The sequence below is a fragment of the Sebastes fasciatus genome, chromosome 7, assembly GCF_043250625.1.
Source record: "Sebastes fasciatus isolate fSebFas1 chromosome 7, fSebFas1.pri, whole genome shotgun sequence".
NCBI classification, from domain to species: Eukaryota; Metazoa; Chordata; class Actinopteri; order Perciformes; family Sebastidae; genus Sebastes; species Sebastes fasciatus.
In genome coordinates this window covers 36177672-36199681 of record NC_133801.1, presented here as the reverse complement: position 1 = coordinate 36199681, position 22010 = coordinate 36177672, and the positions used below count along the sequence as shown (strand labels likewise).

Below are 22010 nucleotides of genomic sequence, written 5' to 3'. Positions count from 1 at the left end.
ATTTCCAACTGACTCCCACCTCTGAGAACATCTTTAAGGTAGTGCTGCTTTACTTGTTATTTGTGTCTCTCTTTTTCACTCAACAACTCCCCCTCCTCTGCAAATTACCCATGTCCTGCCTCTCCTGTAGAGCTTTTAGGCCGTTTCTCAACTACCCCCACCTGTCATCACTTCATCTACAGCATCACCTCTTTCCACACTGTCACAGAACAGGAAACAAACCAGTCTACCTGTGGTCAAAAAAATAAATGGTTGAGTTGTAATGTTTTTATGAGATTTTTTAAAATGGAAAAGAGGAGAATAACTTCACAAGTGGATAGTTTAGCTTCCAGCACACGTTACACAATGTTCCACATTTAGGCTGAAGGTGTGGGCAGGGGGTCACACTTGTAAAGAAGTGACCTCATTTGCATGTATACAGGACTTCACAATCTTCATGCTTTCAAAAAGTTCAGCTGCCCATATGTACAGTGAAACAAAACGGTCTTGAAAAATTGTGAACCCCTCCTTTAATTCCAGCAGATGGCGATCTAAATCCATTGCAACACTTTTTTTATTGCTACAGTTGGATGCACTGCATCTGCAGCGTCATTCCTAGTCAGCTGAAATGTATTTATTGGAGTCAGTATTTCACATCGTTGTTACTTTTTTATTACAATGGATATGAGCTATTTTATTTGGTGATTGTGTTTGTGATTAAAATCCAGATTGTTAAAGAAACCTTCATGTGAGTATACTGCATACCTTGGTGTATGTCCCTACGTTTGAATGCGGCATTTTGTCTCCAAACCAGCATGTGCACATACAGTACAGAATGATTGTGTATGAACCCTAAACAGTCCGTCTCCTTCCTTGAGTTTCCACTTATGTGCATGTGCAAATACTGGGGAGAGTTAAACTACACTTAAAGAATATACGCCTAACTTTCAAGTCTAGTACTAAATCTACTCACTGCAGAGGCCTTATCCTTCAGTAATGTGAATATGCTCTGTAACAGGTATGCTTTCTTGATTGTCTTCCCGTACGCCTTCCAAAGGTTAGCGTGCACGGTAGAGGGTCATTTCAGAGGCAGCTCATTATGGGGGAGACCTACAGTATGTGGAGCTGCAAACACATGTGTGTCTCCCTGCTCTAGATGGTCAAGCCTTGGCAGGGGATGGGACCATGAGAGTGGCTACAGAAAGGGGGGGAGGGGTGGGAGTTTTTGAGGTGTGCAAGGACCGGCTCACCAATGTGACTAGTGAGGAATGTTGTGTTTAACAAAGGCTGTTTTCACAGACTGTAAAACCAAATGTCCCAGACAGTCTGTGTGGATGTGCACCCACTGGTCACAGGGGGGGTGGTGCCAGTGCAGCCTCGCTTGCCTGCAAGAAAATGTAATAGATCTTACTGAAAAGTATTTTTGCAACATAAAATGAGGTAACCACAATTACAAAGGTCATGGGCCATAAATGCTCATAAACTATTTAATGCTACTGAGGGGGGGGGAGGGGGAGGGGGGGTTTGACCGTTTCTGCAGCACAAGTTAAGCCAATGGTGTGAAATAACCCTCACTGAAACTATTTCACCCAAATTGGTGATATCATTAACACATTCAATGTTTTGTGGAAGAAAATCCGCTGTGATTTATCATCTCATAAACAGCCTCCTCACTGCTCTGACTTTATTGTTCCAATGCAAAGTGGCCCGGGAGGGGAGATTGATTGGTGAAAAGGGCAGCACTTTCACCTGGGGATTTATAGCCCTTTGAGGATATAAATAAACCACCGGAAGGTATAAAGGCAGGGGGTATAGTGTGGTGACATATCATGGGTCATGCTTTAATCACAGTGATGCTGAGCTGTAGCGCTGGGAGAGGGAGCAGGTTACATTTTGCAGGAGATGGAGGCTCCCCGGAGAGTTTGTGTCCCCTGATGAGGACTCTAATGCAGGCTATGAAGACGTCACAGCAGAGTGAAACGGGAAGCTCAACATGAGGGAATCGCATCGAGACGAGCATTTCTGCTTATCTTCGGTGAATAAATATGATGTCCGCCTAAAACTGCTGAGGGAGCATGTTTATCAGTTCAAGCTGCAGTGCATGATAATAACACCGTGCTGCACACAACGCCAGATTCCTGAATGTGTAAAAGCTGTAATTATCTCAAAGAAAAGAACAATGCAATGGATGAGAGTGCTTCATTACCACTTTGTTTTAGGACAGTTGGTGTGCGCACTTTTTCAGAAACAGGAATCAGTGAAGCGCTTTCGTTGCATGTGACTGCTTTGTCCTTCAGTAGCTGATCTCCTGGGGGTGTTATTCACTTTCACATTCACTTCCTGGTTTTTCCCACAGTGGTTATACATTGTCTATGTGCCTCAGCAATCACTGATTATCATCATCATGTTGTCAGTTTACTCATTTTAACAACAACAATTTGAACTATTTCTGTAGAATTAGGCCTGGTTATGGTACAAACATTTTAGTATTTCTCCTTTGCGGCTGCTTATTTTCTTTGACTCTCAAATTCTTCAAACAGTAAATGTGCTAAATACACTGTAGAACAGGTGACAATCTTAAAAGGCTCCAAAATGTGTATATTTGTAGAATGAACATGTATTGAATATAGTTGTGGCCTTTGTGGTAGAAAAAGAAGCTCAGGCTATGTAAACCTGTATTATCCATATGTTGACTGATTGATTGAATCTGCTAGAGGAGCCCTTAGAAATGTGTGAAGTGAAAACAACATTTATATCAGTTAACAATTCAAAACCTGCCTATGAAAACTTGATCCATAAATAGGCTGGTCCTGATGTTGGAGAGGCTATAGTGTAAGCAGTTGCAGATCTGATCTCCATAACAAAGATGAGATGTGCCAAAAACAGATAAAGATTCAGTGTCTCCTTGATGAAGACAATGAACCTTTACCTGTTCAGTCGCTGCTGTGAACAAGATAGTCATGCTTCAAAAGTAAAACAGTTATTTGGACAATTTATGGTTTCATTGCAATTTAGTGTGCATGAATTCACAAGTGTGCTCGAGTCTGAACAAGGGGATTCCCCTCTGATCCAAACTAAATTACACTTTTATTTCATTCTTTTTAAAGAAAATACGCATTAAGATCACTATTTTATAATGCCAATGAAATATTAAGAAGTGATCCACTTATGTTCTATCCAGGGTCAAATTAACCCCCAGATTAACTTGATTAAGTACATTTATTTAAAGGAATACGCATAATGTAAGTGCAATGTAAACTGACATTATAAAGGCCGTAAAGCTAGGTTTGAACTCATGGCCTCTTTACTTGGAAGGGCCCCAAAATCATGTAACAAAGCCAGTGTCAATTTAGGACCCTTATCGTGGCAGTTTATGTTGTGCTTTAGTGTTGCAAACCATATTACTAAACAAATGTACAATTAATCAAATTACCTAAAACGAATTGCCACGTGAGGAACCTGGAGCCTTCGGGCCCCCTGAGGGTTTGGGGCCTCAGGGCAGCTGCTCACTTTGCCCAGCTGGTAATCCGGCCTGGGTCCTATCCAACAACAACTAAAGTCCTCTCTAATGTTTTGAGGCAGTCTCATGAATGACTGTCTAGTGGCCAGTGTTGTTGCTATGTTATGTTTACTACTACCACTGATAGAACACGACTACTAGTGGTGGAAGTACATTTATGTGTACTTTACATGTCCATGTCAATGCAACTTTATACTTCTATTCCACTACAATTGTATGTTTTACTATGACTATAGTGTGTAGTTATTTTGAGGATTAAAATGTTACATACAGAACTCGATTAAGCATTTTTAAAGATTCTCTTACTGCGTAAAATAGTTCAGATTAACCTCACCTGGACCAGCCACAGAGTCAAATGCTACTTACTTACATATGAATGCAATGTCTACGTGAGCAGAAAATGAAGTCGCTTTCCCTCTGTGTGTTGTAATCTGAGCTTCTCCTCACTTTGTTTACGTAGCTGGGCTGGCTGCGCATGACTTTTAGTGCATGTTTGTGCATGTGAGCGTGCCCCACTAGCTAGCTCGTGGCCCGTCGCTCTGCACTGCTCACATACGACGGTTACGGCTGATAACCGCCATCCCGACTGACCGTGTCCTTTGCAGAAGCGTAGTACTCACCCTGCGGTTCCCCCCCAGGTAAACCATGGATGTATAAAGAGAACTGGATCCAGTGTTGGAGGCGGGGCCTCGTTCATTCCTATGAAAGTGTCTCAGTGGAGCATGAAGCCTAAATAGCTCCACTTCCGTCTGGAAAAGTACCTGGATCTTGGGCACATGGAACATGTGCAGTAGCGTCCGCTCGGTCACATGACTCGGTCACGGGGTCCCAACGTGACGCCGTCGTCACGGCTTGCGCTCCAGCCTCGGTCTGGGTCTCACTCACATGAACGGAGGAAGGGAAATAACTCTGGATTCAGCTATTAGTGCGTTTTACAACTTTAAAAACTTAATGATTTAAATAAGGACTATTAGAGTGTTCGTACTGGGAAGTTTGTTTACCTAAAAAAAAAATTATCCGGTGAGTTACAGACGTCTCTTTCCCAATGTAAGTCTATGGGAAAAAGTCTTCTCATCACGTGACGGACACGGAATTTGCAGTACCGCTGTTTGGCTGCTACGAAAGTCGGGATCAACGACCGGCACTCTTCCTGGGGGCTTGAGGTAAACACCGTTAGCTATGTCAGCACTGTTGCCGTTGTTTTCACTGTTAGCAGCGTTAGCCGCGAGCCACCGGCACTCTTCTGTCACCATGTTGAGAGCTGTGCAGAGGCAACAGAAATGCTCCCAATCTTGTATTTAGCACCTTTAAAGTGTCAAAAGTAAAAGTAGCCTACTCATTATGCACAATGGCTCATTTCAGCACCTTGCACTGCTAATACATCGCCTCTTACTAGCCCTGATCCAGTCTACGACCATAGTATACTACCAGTTAGACTTGTTGTAACGTGTGTCTATTCACCCACTTTTCTCTTGATGTTTCTTCATTATATTGAATCAGTGGAGATCTCATGTGTTTGTTGACACCGACCAACAGAAACAAATCCAACCAACCAATTCCATCCCCATACTCATCCCCATACTCATCCTCATACTCATCCCCATACTCATCCTCATCCTCATCCTCATACTCATCCCCATACTCATACTCATCCCCATACTCATCCTCATCCTCATCCTCATCCTCATCCTCATCCTCATACTCATCCCCATACTCATCCTTATACTCATACTCATCCTCATCCTCATACTCATCCCCATACTCATCCTTATACTCATCCTCATACTCATCCCCATACTCATCCTCATACTCATCCTCATCCTCATCCTCATACTCATCCCCATACTCATCCTCATCCTCATCCTCATACTCATCCCCATACTCATCCTCATACTCATACTAATCCTCATACTCATCCTCATACTCATACTCATCCCCATACTCATACTCATACTAATCCTCATACTCATCCCCATACTCATCCTCATACTCATACTAATCCTTATACTCATCGCCATACTCATCCTCATACTAATCCCCATACTAATCCTCATACTCATCCCCATACTCATCCTCATACTAATCCTTATACTCATCCCCATACTCATCCTCATACTAATCCTCATACTCATCCTCATACTCATCCCCATACTCATCCTCATACTCATCCCCATACTCATCCCCATATTCATCCTCATATTCATATTCATCCTCATACTCATACTCATCCTCATCATCCCATCTCAGATGGTTCCAGTTAGACTGGAACCGTATGCGTGTGTGTGTGTGTGTGTGTGTGTGTGAGTGTCTGTTTGTTGTCCTGCAGTAGTGGTACAGCCCACGCGCAGCGGTCGCTATGGAGAGCAGCTCCCCGGGAGCGCGAGCCAGCCAGAGAGAGCGAGAAGCGAGGAGCGAGGAGGAGGACGGACCAGAGCGAGCCAGAGCGAGCGGACCAGAGCGGACCAGAGCGAGCCAGAGCGCTCAAACAGACAGGAATCACCATGGAGAACAGATCAGCGCTCAGGAGGACTAGCGGACTGCGACTTTTAACGGCACTTCTCACCTTTTACGGACTTACCTGTGAGTTCACGCGTTCTCTGTCATTTAGACCGGGTTACTGCTGAGGTTGTCGTTTAGCCCGGGTTACTGCTGAGGCCAGTGAGAGAAGTTACAGTGAGTCTCTACCGGGATCCACCCGGCTAACCCTGGTCTAACGGTAGTCTAACGATAGTCTAATGGTCAGAGCCTGCTAGCTGTATAGAGCTAGCGGCTCCTGCCTGTGGATCTGTGGATAGTGGATCTGTGGATCTGTGGATGGAAGGCTATAGTTCACATAGCGGACGGTTAGTTCCGTCGGTAGGAGAGTGAGTTAGCTGCTGGCGCCAGGTCACCGTTAGCGTCGTTAGCTGAACCTCGCTTGTGTTTCACATTTGAATAGAACTTGGTTAACGTTACTGAAATAGTTCCCGTTAACTTCCAGCCCAGAGAGCAACTGCTAGTTACATTCCAGCTAACTCACTTAACGCTGGAGTTACATCCCAGATCAGATCAGTCCACTCGGGACAGGAGACAAGTTTGAGCGCAGCACAGATTTGGTGGTAATGATCCGGACTAGCTAACGTTCCTTCCAGCGGGTCTCATCAGGACTTAGCCAAGCTTCCATTCCTCAGAGAGTGGGGGGGGGGGATGTCCCCCTCATATAGAAATGGATTGAGGAGCAGCATTTATTCGTGTTGTACAAACATAGAAGCGGAACGGAGGATGTATTGTGGGTGTCTCTCACGGTGAGCAAAGAGGAGCTCCATTGTGAAAAGTTTGCCGAGTGTTTGCTGGATCCAGATGATCCAGATGGGGGATGAATGTGATGTGATCCAGGAGAGGCAGCGCAGACCTTGAGACAGGGGTGGCAGGGGAAATGAAGACATATTTCAAGGGAGGCACTGCAGTCGCAGAGTCTCTGGAAGTATTGACCTGCAGTAGGGCTGCATGCCAGCCAGAGCACCTTCCAGTCTCTATACTGGCCCGAGTAGTGCAGCTGGAGAGCTCTGCTGTGTCCCAGTCCTGGGCTGGGACCACAACAGATGACAGGCCTGCTAGGACAACAGAAGGGACAAAGACTGATGGAGACTTAAGTAAATACTGCCCAGGAATGCACCATTTGGTTTTTTTCCCTGAATGCAAGGGCAATAAAAGCCTCTCAGATATGCCATGGTAGCAGTTTCTAAAAAGGACATAAAACCTTTCCTGCCTTGCTAACTGTAATAAGTGACATACTCCCAAGTATGACAGCCAACTGGCATCGGATAATACCTTTAACTGGCATGGTATTTTCTTAATTAAAAGATAATCTCTTAAGGAAACCAGAAAGTATTCACATTTGAGAAGCTAGAACCAAGAGAATTACATAATTTGGCATTAAAAAAAAGAAGAAATACTCAACAATTATCTGATTATTAAAATTGCCAAAACGTTGGCAAGATGGACTGATTCATCTTTGCAGCTCTCTTTTAGTGTACTGGGTTTTTGAGGCTGATACTTATATCCATATTTGACAAGATATTTGATAATGACCAGGGCAATTGATTAAAATATTTAATCACAAGTATTTATCCTCTCATCAACATGGGAGTGGGCAAATATGCTGCTTTATGCAAATGTTTGTATCGATTTATTATTGGAAATCAATTAACAACACAAAACAATGACAGATATTGATCCAGAAACCCTCACAGGTACTGCATTTAGCATAAAACAATATGCTCCAATCATAACATGGCAAACTGCAGCCCAACAGACAACAACAGCTGTCAGCGTGTCAGTGTGCTGACTTGACTATGACTTGCCCCAAACTGCATGTGATTATCATAAAGTGGGCATGTCTGTAAAGGGGAGACTCGTGGGTACCCATAGAACCTCTTTAAATTCACACATCTGGAGGTCAGAGGTCAAGGGAACCTTTTGAAAATGCCAAAATTTGCCATGCCAAATTTTAGCGCACGTTTGGAGCGTTATTTAACCTCCTTCTCGACAATATGACATGGTTGGCACCAATGGATTCCTTAAGGTTTCTAGAGTCATGATTCTCTAGCTTTAAAACTGAGCCAAATACAAGTTGGGTTAATGTGTTAAAGAAATGAATGGCATTAAAACAAATTTGTGTTAACTCGTTATTATAATATATTTAACTTTGACAGCCCTAATAATGACACATTGGCAAATATTCATGTTTTTACATAAACACATAATATAACCAAACATTTTTGATAAGCATCACTAAAAGTACAAAATAGTCTAATGAACTGTGACCAATGCATGTACTCAGCAGTATATTTACTTTTAAAAATAAACTTCTTAGTGCTCATTAGTGGACAAACTATGTAAGGACACTGTTTCTGAATGACCTCAAACATATCTTTGGCATTTCTGTTCTACCGATACCGATGTCTGCGATAAGATAATAGTGGCTGATAGGTATATTGGCCTGGCAGATTCGTCGGTCAAGCTCCAGTATTTGTGTCTCTACGGCTGCCACCAGTGTCCTGTCATGCGTAAACGCACGCACACACTTGCAACACACACCTTACAGAGTCCTCTTCATACCAAACTTTTTTTGTCTGTTCCAACAAAACACTGGTTCATAAATCAACACAGGGAACTGATAAACAATGCACTGTTGCAAACTAAGCTGATTAGCCTCCAAACGGGCTGTTTGTTGCCATGTGTGTGCAGGTTGTCAGTTCAGCTAGTCACCTCGACAGCCAAACAAGCTGATTATTAACACAGATGACTGGACTGGATGACAGAAGCTGGCGAAGGTTAGTTTTGGTGTCGTGTTTGGAAGAGAACCATGTGCAGGTTTTTGACTCTCAGTAACATATGGTTGGAGCCCATGTGGCCCAGGCCTAGTGTTATGTGTTAGCAGAGCACAAGTGTGCAGGGGGACTTTGTGTCAAAAACCTCCCTTAACTGTGTCATTTTCAGATTCCCTCTAGTGTAGACGGGGCTGTGAGGAGGGGATTCATGCAAGGCGTGGCTACAGGCGGTGAGATCTGTAATTGAAGACCGTAGTTTTGTGGTTTCTTCTCTTGGGGCGGCATGATTCATAATCTAAATAAATAATGTTGTAATGGAGCCACCTAAATTACAGACTCAAAACAGAAATAGATTTGAAAAAGCAGGGCACTGACTGAGCAGATTTGTTCCTCATAGAGGTTAATGTGCTTCAGTGGTTATTAATTGACAGATGTAGCGAAGAAAATAGTTTTATCATTGAAAATATAGATCAAATAGCTACAGCTTTGTCAACACATGGAAAAGGGCCGATCAGGTCAAGACATGTTTTTGGGACCTTTTGTTTGGATAACTTAATGTCATTGTCCGTCTGATCATTAGATTTGTGGTATAGATGTAAAGTCTTCCTGGTTTCTCTGTGAAATTACGTTTTATCACACTAAGAGAACTTCTGTCACAATACATTTTACTCGATTCATTTCATACTTTTACCATTTTTCCAGTCAGTCTTCTTCAAGCAATGCCTGGTTTAAGTTTAAGCATGACTTAGTAAAGTGGACCAGCTTGTGGTGGACTGACTAAACAGATGCCAACATTTCACTGCTGTCTGGTGTTAATTATCCACACTAGTTATTTTCTATTGGAGCTATACACAAGAAAGGGCTTTAAAGTAAGTTTTAGCATTTGGATTCACATCTGTGGGCCACAGCTGTGGTATTCATCGGATCCTCTCATTTGATCTTAAATCTCAGCTGTGAAGCAGCAGACTGAAAACGCCTAATCACATTAAATGCATGCAGTGTTTTCTTTTTGAAGGAAGGCCATCAGCAGATGAGTGTGCTGCTTTATTGTGGGACATGGAGGCAGTGTGTGTGGGGGGTTCAGGGAGCAGGCTGTGGTCGCCAGCTTCTGTTGACTCCACCCTTTGCTTCCTTTTCCCCGACAGATGTGACTGACTGTCAGACGCTTTGTATGGCAAGCTGCTCCCTGGTGGTCCATCAGTAAATTCAGAGCTGTAACCCCCAGTTTTAGCTTGTCCCTGCACTTGTCTGTAACCAGGCTGAATGAAAAGACACCAATGTGTCACTGCAGTCAGTTGTTGATTACTTTCAGCACACTGCTTTCACAAGTCCACTTAGGACTGCCTGCACTATTCTGTTCTAACCTGAATTACCCTAACTAAAGATACTGTATATTATACTATATAGAGGGGCTCTGAAGATGGCACGGATTCCCATTCATTCCAATGAAAGGTACTCACTCAACACGAAATGAGAAACAAGACAAGAAACTTCATTCTTCCTTGTTTGCGTATGTACATTAGTGAAATTAAGGTTTTACAAATATTAAGCCCTCATGGTTCGAAAAGATTAGAATACAAATAGTTCTAATTGACCCTCTTTGCAGTTTGAGGAGTCAGCAGTTTTGCAGACATCTCTGGCTAAGGATTTTACTGTACCCAGGCACTTTAAATCTTATACCTATAGAGGGATAAAGCTGGCCATACTACATATTTTCCTTATTGTCAACAAGTCCCATGAAAAGACAAATAGATAGGGACTCTGAGAAGAACTGCCCACTGGGGAGCTCCCTGAGAACTACATATATTCAAGTGCTTTTTTTGTTTGCATTCGCCCGCCAATAGGAACGCTGAAGTGACGTAATCCGGCCTGTGCCGCACGCACATATCTCCAACTGGGAGATCGGCGATTGGCTAGTTCGCTACGTTTCACAAACTGTCTTAGCTATTTTGAGTAATATACGAATAAATGAGCAACTCCGTTACATGCCACAATCATATAAACTCAAGCCAAATAGCTCTCACGAAAGTACCATTTGCGATTTCAGTTCGTAACGGTTATCGTTTTTTGGCTCAGTGGGTGTGCTTTGGGCTACTGGGTTAGCTGTTGTGCTACTGAGTTAGCCTTTGTGCTACTGAGTTAGTCTTTGTGCTAACGTTACTGGGTTAGCCTTTGTGCTACTGAGTTAGTCTTTGTGCTAACGTTACTGGGTTAGCCTTTGTGCTACTGAGTTAGTCTTTGTGCTAACGTTACTGGGTTAGCCTTTGTGCTATTGGGTTAGCCTTTGTGCTAACATTACTGGGTTAGCCTTTGTGCTACTGGGTTAGCCTTTGTGCTAACGTTACTGGGTTAGCCTTTGTGCTACTGGGTTAGCTCGCTGAACATCGGCTCTCACTCATGCTTTGGCTCAGTGGGTGTGTACTCATGAACGAGTTAACTTTGGGACTTCACTGTCAGTCCATTTGTCCGTGTTTTATTCATTTATTTAGTTACGAGCTGTTGTCTGTTGTTTACACAGCTAATGGGCTTTTAAAAATGTCAGTTGCCGGTGCTGCATTGGCTGTGTTCGACCAGTCACCGTACACTTTCGTCACTCAGGTCACTCACTGTTCCTCTTGTGGTGGGAGAGTACCTACAATGATATAGGAGCTAAAAAAGTCCCTCAAAACGGCGTTCTAAGAACTACGATCGTTCCTAGTTCTTGCGGTGTGGACACAATAAAAAGATCTAAGTTCTGAGGAGAACTATGAAAAAGTTCCTCCGGTCCGAAAACACCTAATGCTGCATAAATACTAACTTTATAGTCACCAGCAAATGCACTACACATTTAGTCCTGTTTGAGTAGTGTTTGCTAAAAACTAGTGTCCAACTGTTTAAGGAAATATATATATTTCTTTCAATTAAACTTAATATTTGTGAGCCAGCTTTTAAAGATTTGCATCTGCTCTAGGGATGAATGGGCTTGGGGCTTGGGGCTGGGTGCCACAGACAAGGTATGAAAGTTGAAAAGCATTGAGAAGCAGACTAACACTTTGTTGAATTTGTTTTTTCTGTGGGATTTAATGATAATGAAACAAATATAGACTCAAGCCAGTCTCAACCTTTAACCCAACCGTCTGGTTTCGTGAGCCAATCACAGTGCTTCTGTTGGCATTCATTATTTTGTGTACTTCCTCCCCATGCCAACATTAGGAGTTACCGGTCATTAGGACCACAGTGCATGGGTAATTAGCCATTCAAAATTGGGAGGAAGAGGGGAAACATGCAAAAAATATATAGTAAATGGTATTATTAGTGATGCTATTTTTACTGTGTGTTAGCTAGTATGTCTTGTCTGCTGAATAAATCTTCGATAGACAGGAATTGACTGTTTGAATCACTGAGTCAGAGGAAACTATGTGGTAAAAATGGCTTCCAGATATTTCCATGGTTAATTACCTACTGTGAATGAACACAGGGAAACCTTTTTAAACCGTTTTTTGCCTGCTGTTTTCAGGAGTCAGGGTTTTTCCCCGAGGTTAGGGTCACTTGGATACACTGTGGCTTCACAGTCCATATTAAAGAGGTATACATGCAGGATGTGCACAGTCAGCAGTTGAATCCCCCAGGAGGGAAGCGCCGGGGTTATGGGAAACAGGTGTGGCTGCTTTCCACCACTCACTCATATTTGTTTCACTCATTCAGCTGTCAGGTGGTTATGATGTTTGGGATGAGCACACAGTCAGTTGTATACACTGACACACCCCCTACCACCCAAGTGGGAGATGATTAACACCCACCAGTCAAATACTGGGAGGTACTGCTGACTGTAGCAAGGCTCATCTGTGTTGTCTTATTTGCTTGTACACAAGGAATGGTGACATACATACTGTAGTTAATGGAAGGAATCTTGTTTTTCCGCTAATGTTTTCGGCACATCTGCAGCTCGGATCCCTCAGTATTACACTTACCTACATCCTAGTTCTTAGGGATGCACCGAATCGGATATCGGGCCGATACTGACTTAAATAGCTGGATCGGATATCGGTGACAATGGGGCCAATATATTCAATTCAGTTCTATGTTTACATACTAGCCTATAGAAACTCGGAAAAAAAAGTTTGGAAATTTGTGTTTGGTGGATTATTTCTCTGTTTTTACAATGTTAATTGGCATTGTATTTTACATCGTTGGAAAGCCTGTTTATTTACCTTCACAATGATGTCTGCAGTTGAAGTTTACATTATAGACTGGAATTTTAATTCCTCTTTAAGTTTTGACCAATTTGCTGCTGCATTAAAACGATTTACACTTGAATTGTAATTCCTGTTAATTTTGAAGATTTTCTTTACCAAGTAGCTGGTGTACAATTTATTATTTGAATAATAAATAACAATTCAGTAAATTTATATCTTATATCTATGTATTTATTTGTTACATTTTGTTTTAAAAAGTTAGAAAAACAATGTTTAAGTCAAGCCTGATGTTGCCTTACACATAAAAGAATAATCCCAGTCACTTCCACACAGTGAGACATACAGCTTATTAATTAAAGACTGGTATTGGATCGGTACTCTGTATTGGCCGAAACCCAAAGCCCAGGTATCGCTATCAGTATCGGGACTGAAAAAGTTGGATCGGTGCATCCCTATTCTTAGGTATCAAGCACCTTGTTTATCTAGTGTCTAAAGCTGTGATAAGTTATAAGAATGAAAATAGGCATTTGGTTCAAGATATCTGAACAATTTCAGCAAAGTCAGTCAGACAACCAAATGTTTTAATTCCCTACCTACAAAGTAAATCTAGTCTTCAACATTTGTATCTGCTGTGGAAACACAGAAAGTATTGGACTTGCTATCCCGGAATCACAGGTCCAAAACCACAAGTGAGCAGGAAATGTTCACTGCATGCATTATTTACAATAATGGAGTTGCTGATAAGTGACGGCCCAGAACTGTTTCTTGTTGTACGGTACAGTTTTAACTTTCCTGCATTTCAGTCGGGAACACACATCATTTGAAGCAGACAAAATTAATTGGATATGGGTCTAAGCGATATGGCCTAAAAATAATATTGCAATATTTTTAGGCAATATCGTGATATACGATATATATCATGATATTTTCAAATATCCACTAAGCACTTCATGAATGCTTGATTTAACCCTTTAATGCATACAATCACACCAATATGATGATTCTTGTAGTCCCTGCTGCACATGTCTGTATTATAACCTTCTTCTTTATATTCCTTAGTGGTTTCTGTTAGAACTATTTTAATCTTGCATATAAAAAGGGAGAAATCACAAGTTAAATTTAACAAAACAGTATCCAACAGTATTCACTTTAACCAAATAGTTATCTGGCAATACATGCTTTATATATTTTGATAAATACATAACACACAGTTTTTAGTGGCATGTAATAAGTGGAAAGTAACTTATTGTTATGTTTACCAGTAAGCTGTTATAACATTGCTGATAATAAAAAATATTATTTTCCCACTAGTGTAGAAAGACTCACCAATCGGGAGGTGTAGCCTGTGGCCAAAGGAGTCTGGTCCACTTCTTCAGGCTCACAGCTTTGGTTCTGTTAGCTGGACGTTCATGCCGGCGCGGTGGCTTAAAAACATTACATGACAGTTTGTAGTCGATGTTCGCGATATAGTCATTTTATACACCGCGCGGTCGACAAGCAACTATATTCGATGTATCGCCCACCCCTAATTGGATATGACACTGTGGGATTTCACCTAGAGTTTTTACTATTTTATCAGAACTCTCTAGGTTTCAGCACCCACCCTCTGCCCTCATTGTGTGTGAGATAGCATCAGACACCGAAACTGAGGGAAAGAAAGACATGTCCCCTGACTCAGAGTTCCCTGATTTGGCTTGCTGAGCAGCCATCCTTGATGTAGATATATTGCAGTAATGGCTTGAACAGGATTTTGCACAACTGTATCCCTGCTGGTATTCAGCCAAATGATTTTATATTCCTCTGCCATCCCTGCTACACCCCCCATGTCCACATTACCTCCTATAGTTTACATGCTTCTGCTTTAGTTGCTGTTGCTCTCTTCATTTCCAAATAGACTGTAAAGCTTAATGATACCAAATAGACTGCAGGTTTTCTTCTGTTTAGTATTGATGAAGGAAGGTAGAATCTATATTGTCTTTTTCAACAGCTATGCAGCTCTGTCACACAAGTGTAGCATCATAGTTTACTGCTCACTGCTGACAAACACGATAGTTCAATGTGGTTGCTATATTTGCCTCTACTTGGATTGCGAAAAGGATCATAACAAAACAAGTGGCCAGTTCTATTTAGGACTTAAAAACAGTGTTAGAATATCATATTGCATGGATTGAATTGCATTTTAAAGAGAAAGGCATCACAGTTTAAAGGTTTACTTACTCTACAACCCAGAGCTGTTAGAGCGACATTAAATGGGGGTAATATTTCCTTTATGTACTAATAATATTTGTCTTTTACATCCAACTGAGCTTTGTATTATGGGAACACTGTCAAACCAGACATGTAACCTGAGTCCCAGAAAAAATACACTTGGATGTTGTCTTACTGGCTTTTTTTGATTCTCTAGGGACTTAACAGTGTGGGAGGGAGGTGTGTACTACATTGGAAAGATGGGTGTTGACAATGTTCCCCTTCGATTGAAGTCTAAACGAAGTTGTACAGGATGTAAGGGAATATAATGTCATCCTAGTCAGAGCAGTTGGCTAAGTGTTTTGCATTGGCATGTTGTCAAATACTGTACATGTATTTGTGTTTTTCTATGAGGTCACTATAGATGTGTTGTAGTCAGCAGGGATTTTTATCCCAACTGACCTAGGCACCTAAATCTCCTTGTTCTCACTGTTCAAAGTGGGTGGTAAGTGTAAATCAAGGGAAGCTTTTTAATCTGTTGCAGAAAGAGGGTGAAAGTATGTGCCGGGAAAAGTGGGTGTGCCGGGAAAATGAACTGCGTCTGACCAGGATAATGCTGCTGAAATGCCACACTGACCAAACTACTTACTGTTTTTATTGACCATCGGGTACACACAGCACAAAGGCAGATTTTTGTTGGACTGTTTTACTTCCTCTCTTGTTGTGATGTGGTGATTGCTGACGTAAAGTGATGCTGATTGCTCAAGAAAGTCCAAAGCAGCGTACTCTATCAATGTATTTCTAGAGGCTACTGTACATTTTCCCATTTCCAGAGACTATATTGATGGAGGGAGCCACATCACTCCCAAAATAAAAACAAATAGAAAACCCCATTGAGTAAAACAAATTACTGAACACAAACTAGTTAAAAAAATACCTTCATCGTACAACAAAATATGTGACAACTGATATGGTGTAAGATCCATGTAAATTTGCTATTTGAGCAACACATGAAAACAGCAGTAGGCAGAATGTTTTTGGCATCATTGGGCAAAAATTCCATAATAACCTTTCAGCATATTGTAATTCAAGTGTTCTGAGAGAAAACTAGACTTCTGCTCCTCCTCATGGCTCTGTTTTCAGGCTTTAGAACATCTAGCCCGTGACGGGAGACTTTGACCAATCACAGGTAATTTCAGAGAGAGAGCGTTCCTATTGGCTGTTCAACAAAGGCAGCTGTCAATCACTCGCAAACTCCAATCAAACCGTCAAACCAGGAAGCGCTGATCAAATATGAATCAATATTCTGTTACTGTAATGCCTATTTCTTGTGTAAAATGTTTTCAGAAACATCTCATAGTGTACTGTTAAGCTGTAAAATGAGAAAGGAATAAGCAATGGACCTTATAACAAATACTGATTTGCTGTGCTCCCTCTTTTCCTGTGGCAATTCAATGAATGGGCAGATAAAATTATCTATTAAACATAGAAAATAATCCCAATTTCAAGGCCCCATTAGAGGACATAAATAAAATGAGATGCAGGCTGGGCAGATCTAGCCCTCAAAACAAAGCGTGACCACTTGTTTTCTGTATCAACAAGAAGGGCTGTAAATATACATGTTTAATAGCACATGTTTGGCTGGACCGCAGAGGGCCAGCCCTATAAACACAAAAGTCTGTCACTGAGTGATTGACTGACTGACTGACTGACTGACTGAGTGATGAAGTTACAGGATTGGTCGGCCGACTGTTGGAGTTTCCTCATTGGTCGTTGCTCTTTCTAAATGAAAAGGCGGAGAACAGTTCTGTGTTTATGTTTTCTAGGAAGCGTGTCAGTGATTCAATGTATCATTACATAGTGCTGTTGTTGTACATGTGCTGTTGTTCATGTTCGTTTAAGTTACGTTATGTTGTGCTTCGTATTGTGTTACCGTGCATTCACACCAAGTGCGAAGCAAATTTTCACCTCTCTTTCCTCCATTTCCTTCATCAGCCATGGAAGAAATAATCACTGTTACTGCTTTGTACATGTTGTGGAAGTCACGGATATGTGGGAAAACCAAACGCCGTCGTGTCTGGGTTCATATCACCCGGCGGCAAGCTGTATTACATACAGTGCCATTGCACTGACTGTATCTAGCAAGCCACACGTCGCTACTTCGGTATGAACCCAAAATAAACAGACTGTGCTGGGATTTAATTGCAATAAACGGATCAAAATGATGCCAACAACAACTACATAATGATGCTGATTTGTAAAAAGACAGAATTCATGCTTTGTCGGGTCTGTCCGCTAGACGACACGCAAACAACTTTTAAAATGCTTGTTTTCTGAACGGAGTTCAGATCGATCAATGCCAGGCTATGCTAACATTGTAGCTACTCCATTAACACTCAACATAACGCCATCTAGGCATAAATACGGCAGCGACGTTGTTGTAAATGGATCAAAAGGATGCCGAAATAACTACATAATGATTCTGATTAGTAAAAAGTCAGAATTCTTGCTTTGTCAGGTCTGTCCGCAAGACGACAAGCAAACAACTTTTAAAATGCTTGTTTTCTGAATGGAGTTTGGATCGATCAGTGCCAGACTATGCTAACATTGTAGCTGCTCCATTAACACTCCATCCTGGAATAAACACGGCAGCAACAACGTCAGTGATGACAGCGGGAGAATCTCTGATTAACTTTAGTGAAGTATGTATATATTGTTACACATCACTTACATGATGACTTTTGATACACATGCTTTAAACATTTCTTGACTTTTTTTATGCATAGCTTTACAATGTCGTCATTTGCTACTTCCAGTGGTGTAGTGGAGGGTGTACGCAGGAATATGGAGTATACCCACTTCTTTTTCTGGCGGTTTACAGTATATTCACGTATCAGCCAAAAAGCCATTGGAATATATCGGAGAGTTTACCCACTTCCTCCTCTGTAACCTACCCATCTCTACCCAGTACTTCACCCACCTTATCGACGACCACACTGGCCACTGCAGTATATTAAGAAAGACTTACTGGATTTAACATAATAGACACGACCACTGACTATTTGTGTAGCAATTTAGCCACAAAATTCACATACTGACCATATACGGTCCAGCCATATACTTGGTTTTGACCGAGTCTTGTTAAGTTAAGGTCGTTTGCTTTTAGTCTTACTGGATAGCAGTGTTGTTCACCGCCTACTATTGTTCTTTTGAGCTCTATCTCTGTTACACCAATACATATTACAAATCTCCGTACATTAATACTAGCCCAGTGTGTGCAGCCTACATGTGACAATCATTGACATTATGTAGATCCCTAAATAAAAAGGTTGTTGGCAGAAACAGGCGTCATACAAGAAATCTAAAATTGGACAATGATGGGAATCATTTTAAAGAAAAACAGACTAATTCCCTCTGGGGTCTCTGTGGCATGTGGGAAACTATGTTTCCATTATGTTGGATCGGCCTAATGAAAGTACAGTAGCCCATTTAGAGCCAGTGAAGGGCAGTGGAGTCTGTGATTAGTACAGAACCCATTCTCTCTTCTCAGCAAAGCTCCACCCAACAAGGGCCTGCCCTCATCTATTTCTATCCTAATGAATAGAAATTGAGCTTGGTTTTATACGATTGTTTTCAAAGGACAGTGTGACTTGTAAACAATGTGTCTAAAAACAATGCAGATTGATAATATATTATATATATTAAATACAGTATATTCTAGATTGATAATATCTTAAATCTAAGCTGGCTATATGCATGTGATTACTGTTAAGGAGACTGCTGTGAGGAAAATGATGTTTCTCTTCTTTTCACCCAGTTGTTTGGGAGCACAGTTGTGTGGGACACATCGCTGGTGTCTCTGCAGTGGGGATGGGAGCCCTCGGATGTACAGTAACTGCAGTGATTTAAAGTTGAGGAAATGCCAGTTTTGAATATATGAGGCCAACATACAAGTTATCTGTAATTATCACAGAGGCTAATGTGGAGGGTTGGACCTTGAATTACCCTTGGTAGCCTGTCTTTGCTGTCTTTGTTTGGCTTGCTGGTAGATCTTCGTGGATGCTGTGAATAATTTACTGAAATCAATTAAACAGATACTAGGCCAACCATAAAACAGCACTTGTTCTTAAGTATAAAGGCTTCAGTTGTCTATGTGTGATGTCTGGCTAATTGTTTTATGTAGTAGATGTCTAAACATTCATTCATGGCTGTCAGCTTCTGAGACAAGATAAAGGTTTTTTGAGAACACTCAGCTATCTAAAAGAGGACAGCAGCAGTAAGGATGTACTTGATGAGCTAGCAGACCCTGACACAAACAACATTTCTACCACAGTGCAATTTTCAACACTACTGTGGTGTGATGGTGACTGCAGTGCAGTCTCTTTTAGCATTAACGTGTCAGGGATGTCATACACTTAAGCTCTAATTGAGAAAGGCTCTCATTATAGTTTCTCTCTTAAAAAACCCTCCAAAATGAAGTTACTTATTCACACAGCAGCTTGAAAAATGCCCTTCCTTGGTTTCTGGGACCATCTGTGACTTTTCCAATTGTCTATTCCAAAATTGTACATTTTGTCATACATTTTCTACTTGCATAGAAAAAATCACATAGCAGCCCGTCTGTGGGTCCATAGCACTGTGTTCACATACTGAAATACCTCAAACCCCCACAACAAACAATAACAGATCCCACACAATAAGCCAGGATGCTGTAGGAGTGTTAGTGTTGCCTTGATACACAGTGGCAGACATTGTCCTTCACAAGTTCTACAGCATAGCTGTAGTTGACTCTGATGAGAGGTTGTAACCTATCCTGACACTTTGTATGTCAACACTATTGATCTTTTTCTTATAAGCATGGATCTTTAATCAAATGTGACCTGGATGAGAAGGGCACAAGTCCACATTGCTATGGGGGAGCAATGAGAAAAGGGTTTTGAAGAGGACAATGACATGTGAAAGAGGCCCACCCGCCCCTTTTTAAAGGCCCGTCAGCCTGTGTTTGTCTCCATCATGAATTAGCCCACTGAAAAAGCCTCACACCCTCACAGGATACAATGCTAGGAAGGAAGGGGGTAGATTAGAGCTGGTGTTGGGACTAATGTTTTCTTCACTCTGTACAAATATTTCTTACGATAAAGACATGCTATAAAACAGGCAATGCACTAGTTGGCCTATCCTGCCTCTAACTGATTGAGACAGAGTTATCAGCCTCACAAAAATAAAGCAAAAATCTGGGGGCCTGTGTTAGGCATATAGGCATTATCCTTTTTTCTCCTGGTCACCTCTTTAGAGGGTAACAATAGCAAACAAATGGCTCCACTCTGCCTATTGACTTCTTGGAGTTGCCAGTGTTTAAAGGCACATACGACTCTCAGAGAATTATTTATTTATTAGCACTTATTTATGAAATTTGCCAAGCGCTATCGCAAATTCCCAACTGTTACATATTTTGTTAATTTTCCACAAATGTCCTACCTACGGCTGCTGCGCACAAGGAATGGTTAAAATGTTTTTTTTACTTTTTCCTGTCCAGTCAGAGAGCTTGGATTGGGTTGGGAACAGTTGCTGTTGTGGGCATTAGCCCATTGAGACATTATTGGATAATTGTTTTATGACTATAGCTAATAGTCATATATCAATCAATATTCATAGATTGTTTTGTGTGAGGTTGGCAGAGTTTGCCAATGCAGTTTTCAAATGCATGTCAATGAACATTTATTAAATGTGACTTTGAGAATCAGATGGAAGTTTAATAGTCAGCTAATGTTGCCGTTGGCCTATACTAGACTACGGGACTTTAGTGCTTGGAATCAGTATGAATTACTGCACTCATTAAACAGTAATGAAACACTGCCCTTCAGCCTGTGTTCACCTCCTACTCACACTTGGAAATTACCGAAGCAGGGAAGAGGGTGAGGACTAGGCTAGGTCTGGTGCATCCCTGGTTGCTTGCTAACACCTTGGAGAGGAGAATGATAGAGGTAGCCAAACCCACCTTCCACCAGTTCTGGAGTTCAACTTCTTTTTTTAATAAGGGGCATATAAACATTTTACCCTCTTTCCCAAAAAAACAGCAATTTGAGTTTGTATCTTCATTGCTGACATTTATACGTCGAAATGAACATTCTTCTCCTCAAAGTAACTGCTGAGATCTGACAACACAGTAACATTGCTAAAAGGTAGTTGAACAGGGATGATTATACGAGGTTAGCAGAACTTAGGTGGGAGCAGCTTCTTTCTAAATGAACCTTGAACTCGAACTTCAGATAAAACAAAGGCAAACAGTCATTGTGACCCAAACTGGGGATTATTTTACCAATGGTTATTGAATTAATGTTACAGTAATTATGATTCGGTGAGTTTGCTAACGGTAACGATAACGGTACCTAGCTAACGTTAGCTGGAACATTATTTCACAATGTATTATTAATATTAAGAATAATTAGTTGGCCATGAACTTAAAAAAAGAAAATACATTGCAAATGTTTATCTAAACTGTAAAATCGATCAAACTTAACATTAGCTAGTTAAGTCTACCTTTTTTCTTACTGCCACTATATCCTGACAGTGGTGCATGAGACAGATAATCTGTGAAAAAAATCATGTTCGTCTGCCTTCTCCTAGTGCTCATAATGGAATTTGCAAGATTTCACCGGGCCCGAACCAAGCTCCCAGGAAGTGCGCCGGGCTTTTGATGCAAATTTTACATTGTGGCCAAACGGTGGTCCTAAAACTTCCGTGTCCGTCACGGTATGCCGTTGGGCCCAACAATACTTTTTCCCATAGACTTACATTGGGAAAGAGATGTTTGGGGAATTTTTTTTGAGCAAATCA

At 41.4% G+C, this 22010-nt stretch overlaps 1 protein-coding gene across 2 annotated transcripts in view; it reads left to right on the top strand.

Annotated features, from left to right (window-relative positions):
- The first annotated feature begins 5808 nt into the window (after positions 1-5808).
- nectin3a (nectin cell adhesion molecule 3a) overlaps positions 5809-22010 on the top strand; it is a 41878-nt gene continuing 25676 nt past the window's right edge. The window contains exon 1 of one of the 2 annotated variants that reach the window (XM_074640519.1): positions 5809-6079. In XM_074640519.1, the coding sequence (XP_074496620.1) occupies positions 6001-6079 (79 nt within the window). In that variant the 5' untranslated portion in view covers positions 5809-6000. The remainder of the gene's footprint in view (positions 6080-22010) is intronic. The other variant, XM_074640518.1, reaches the window with a different exon arrangement.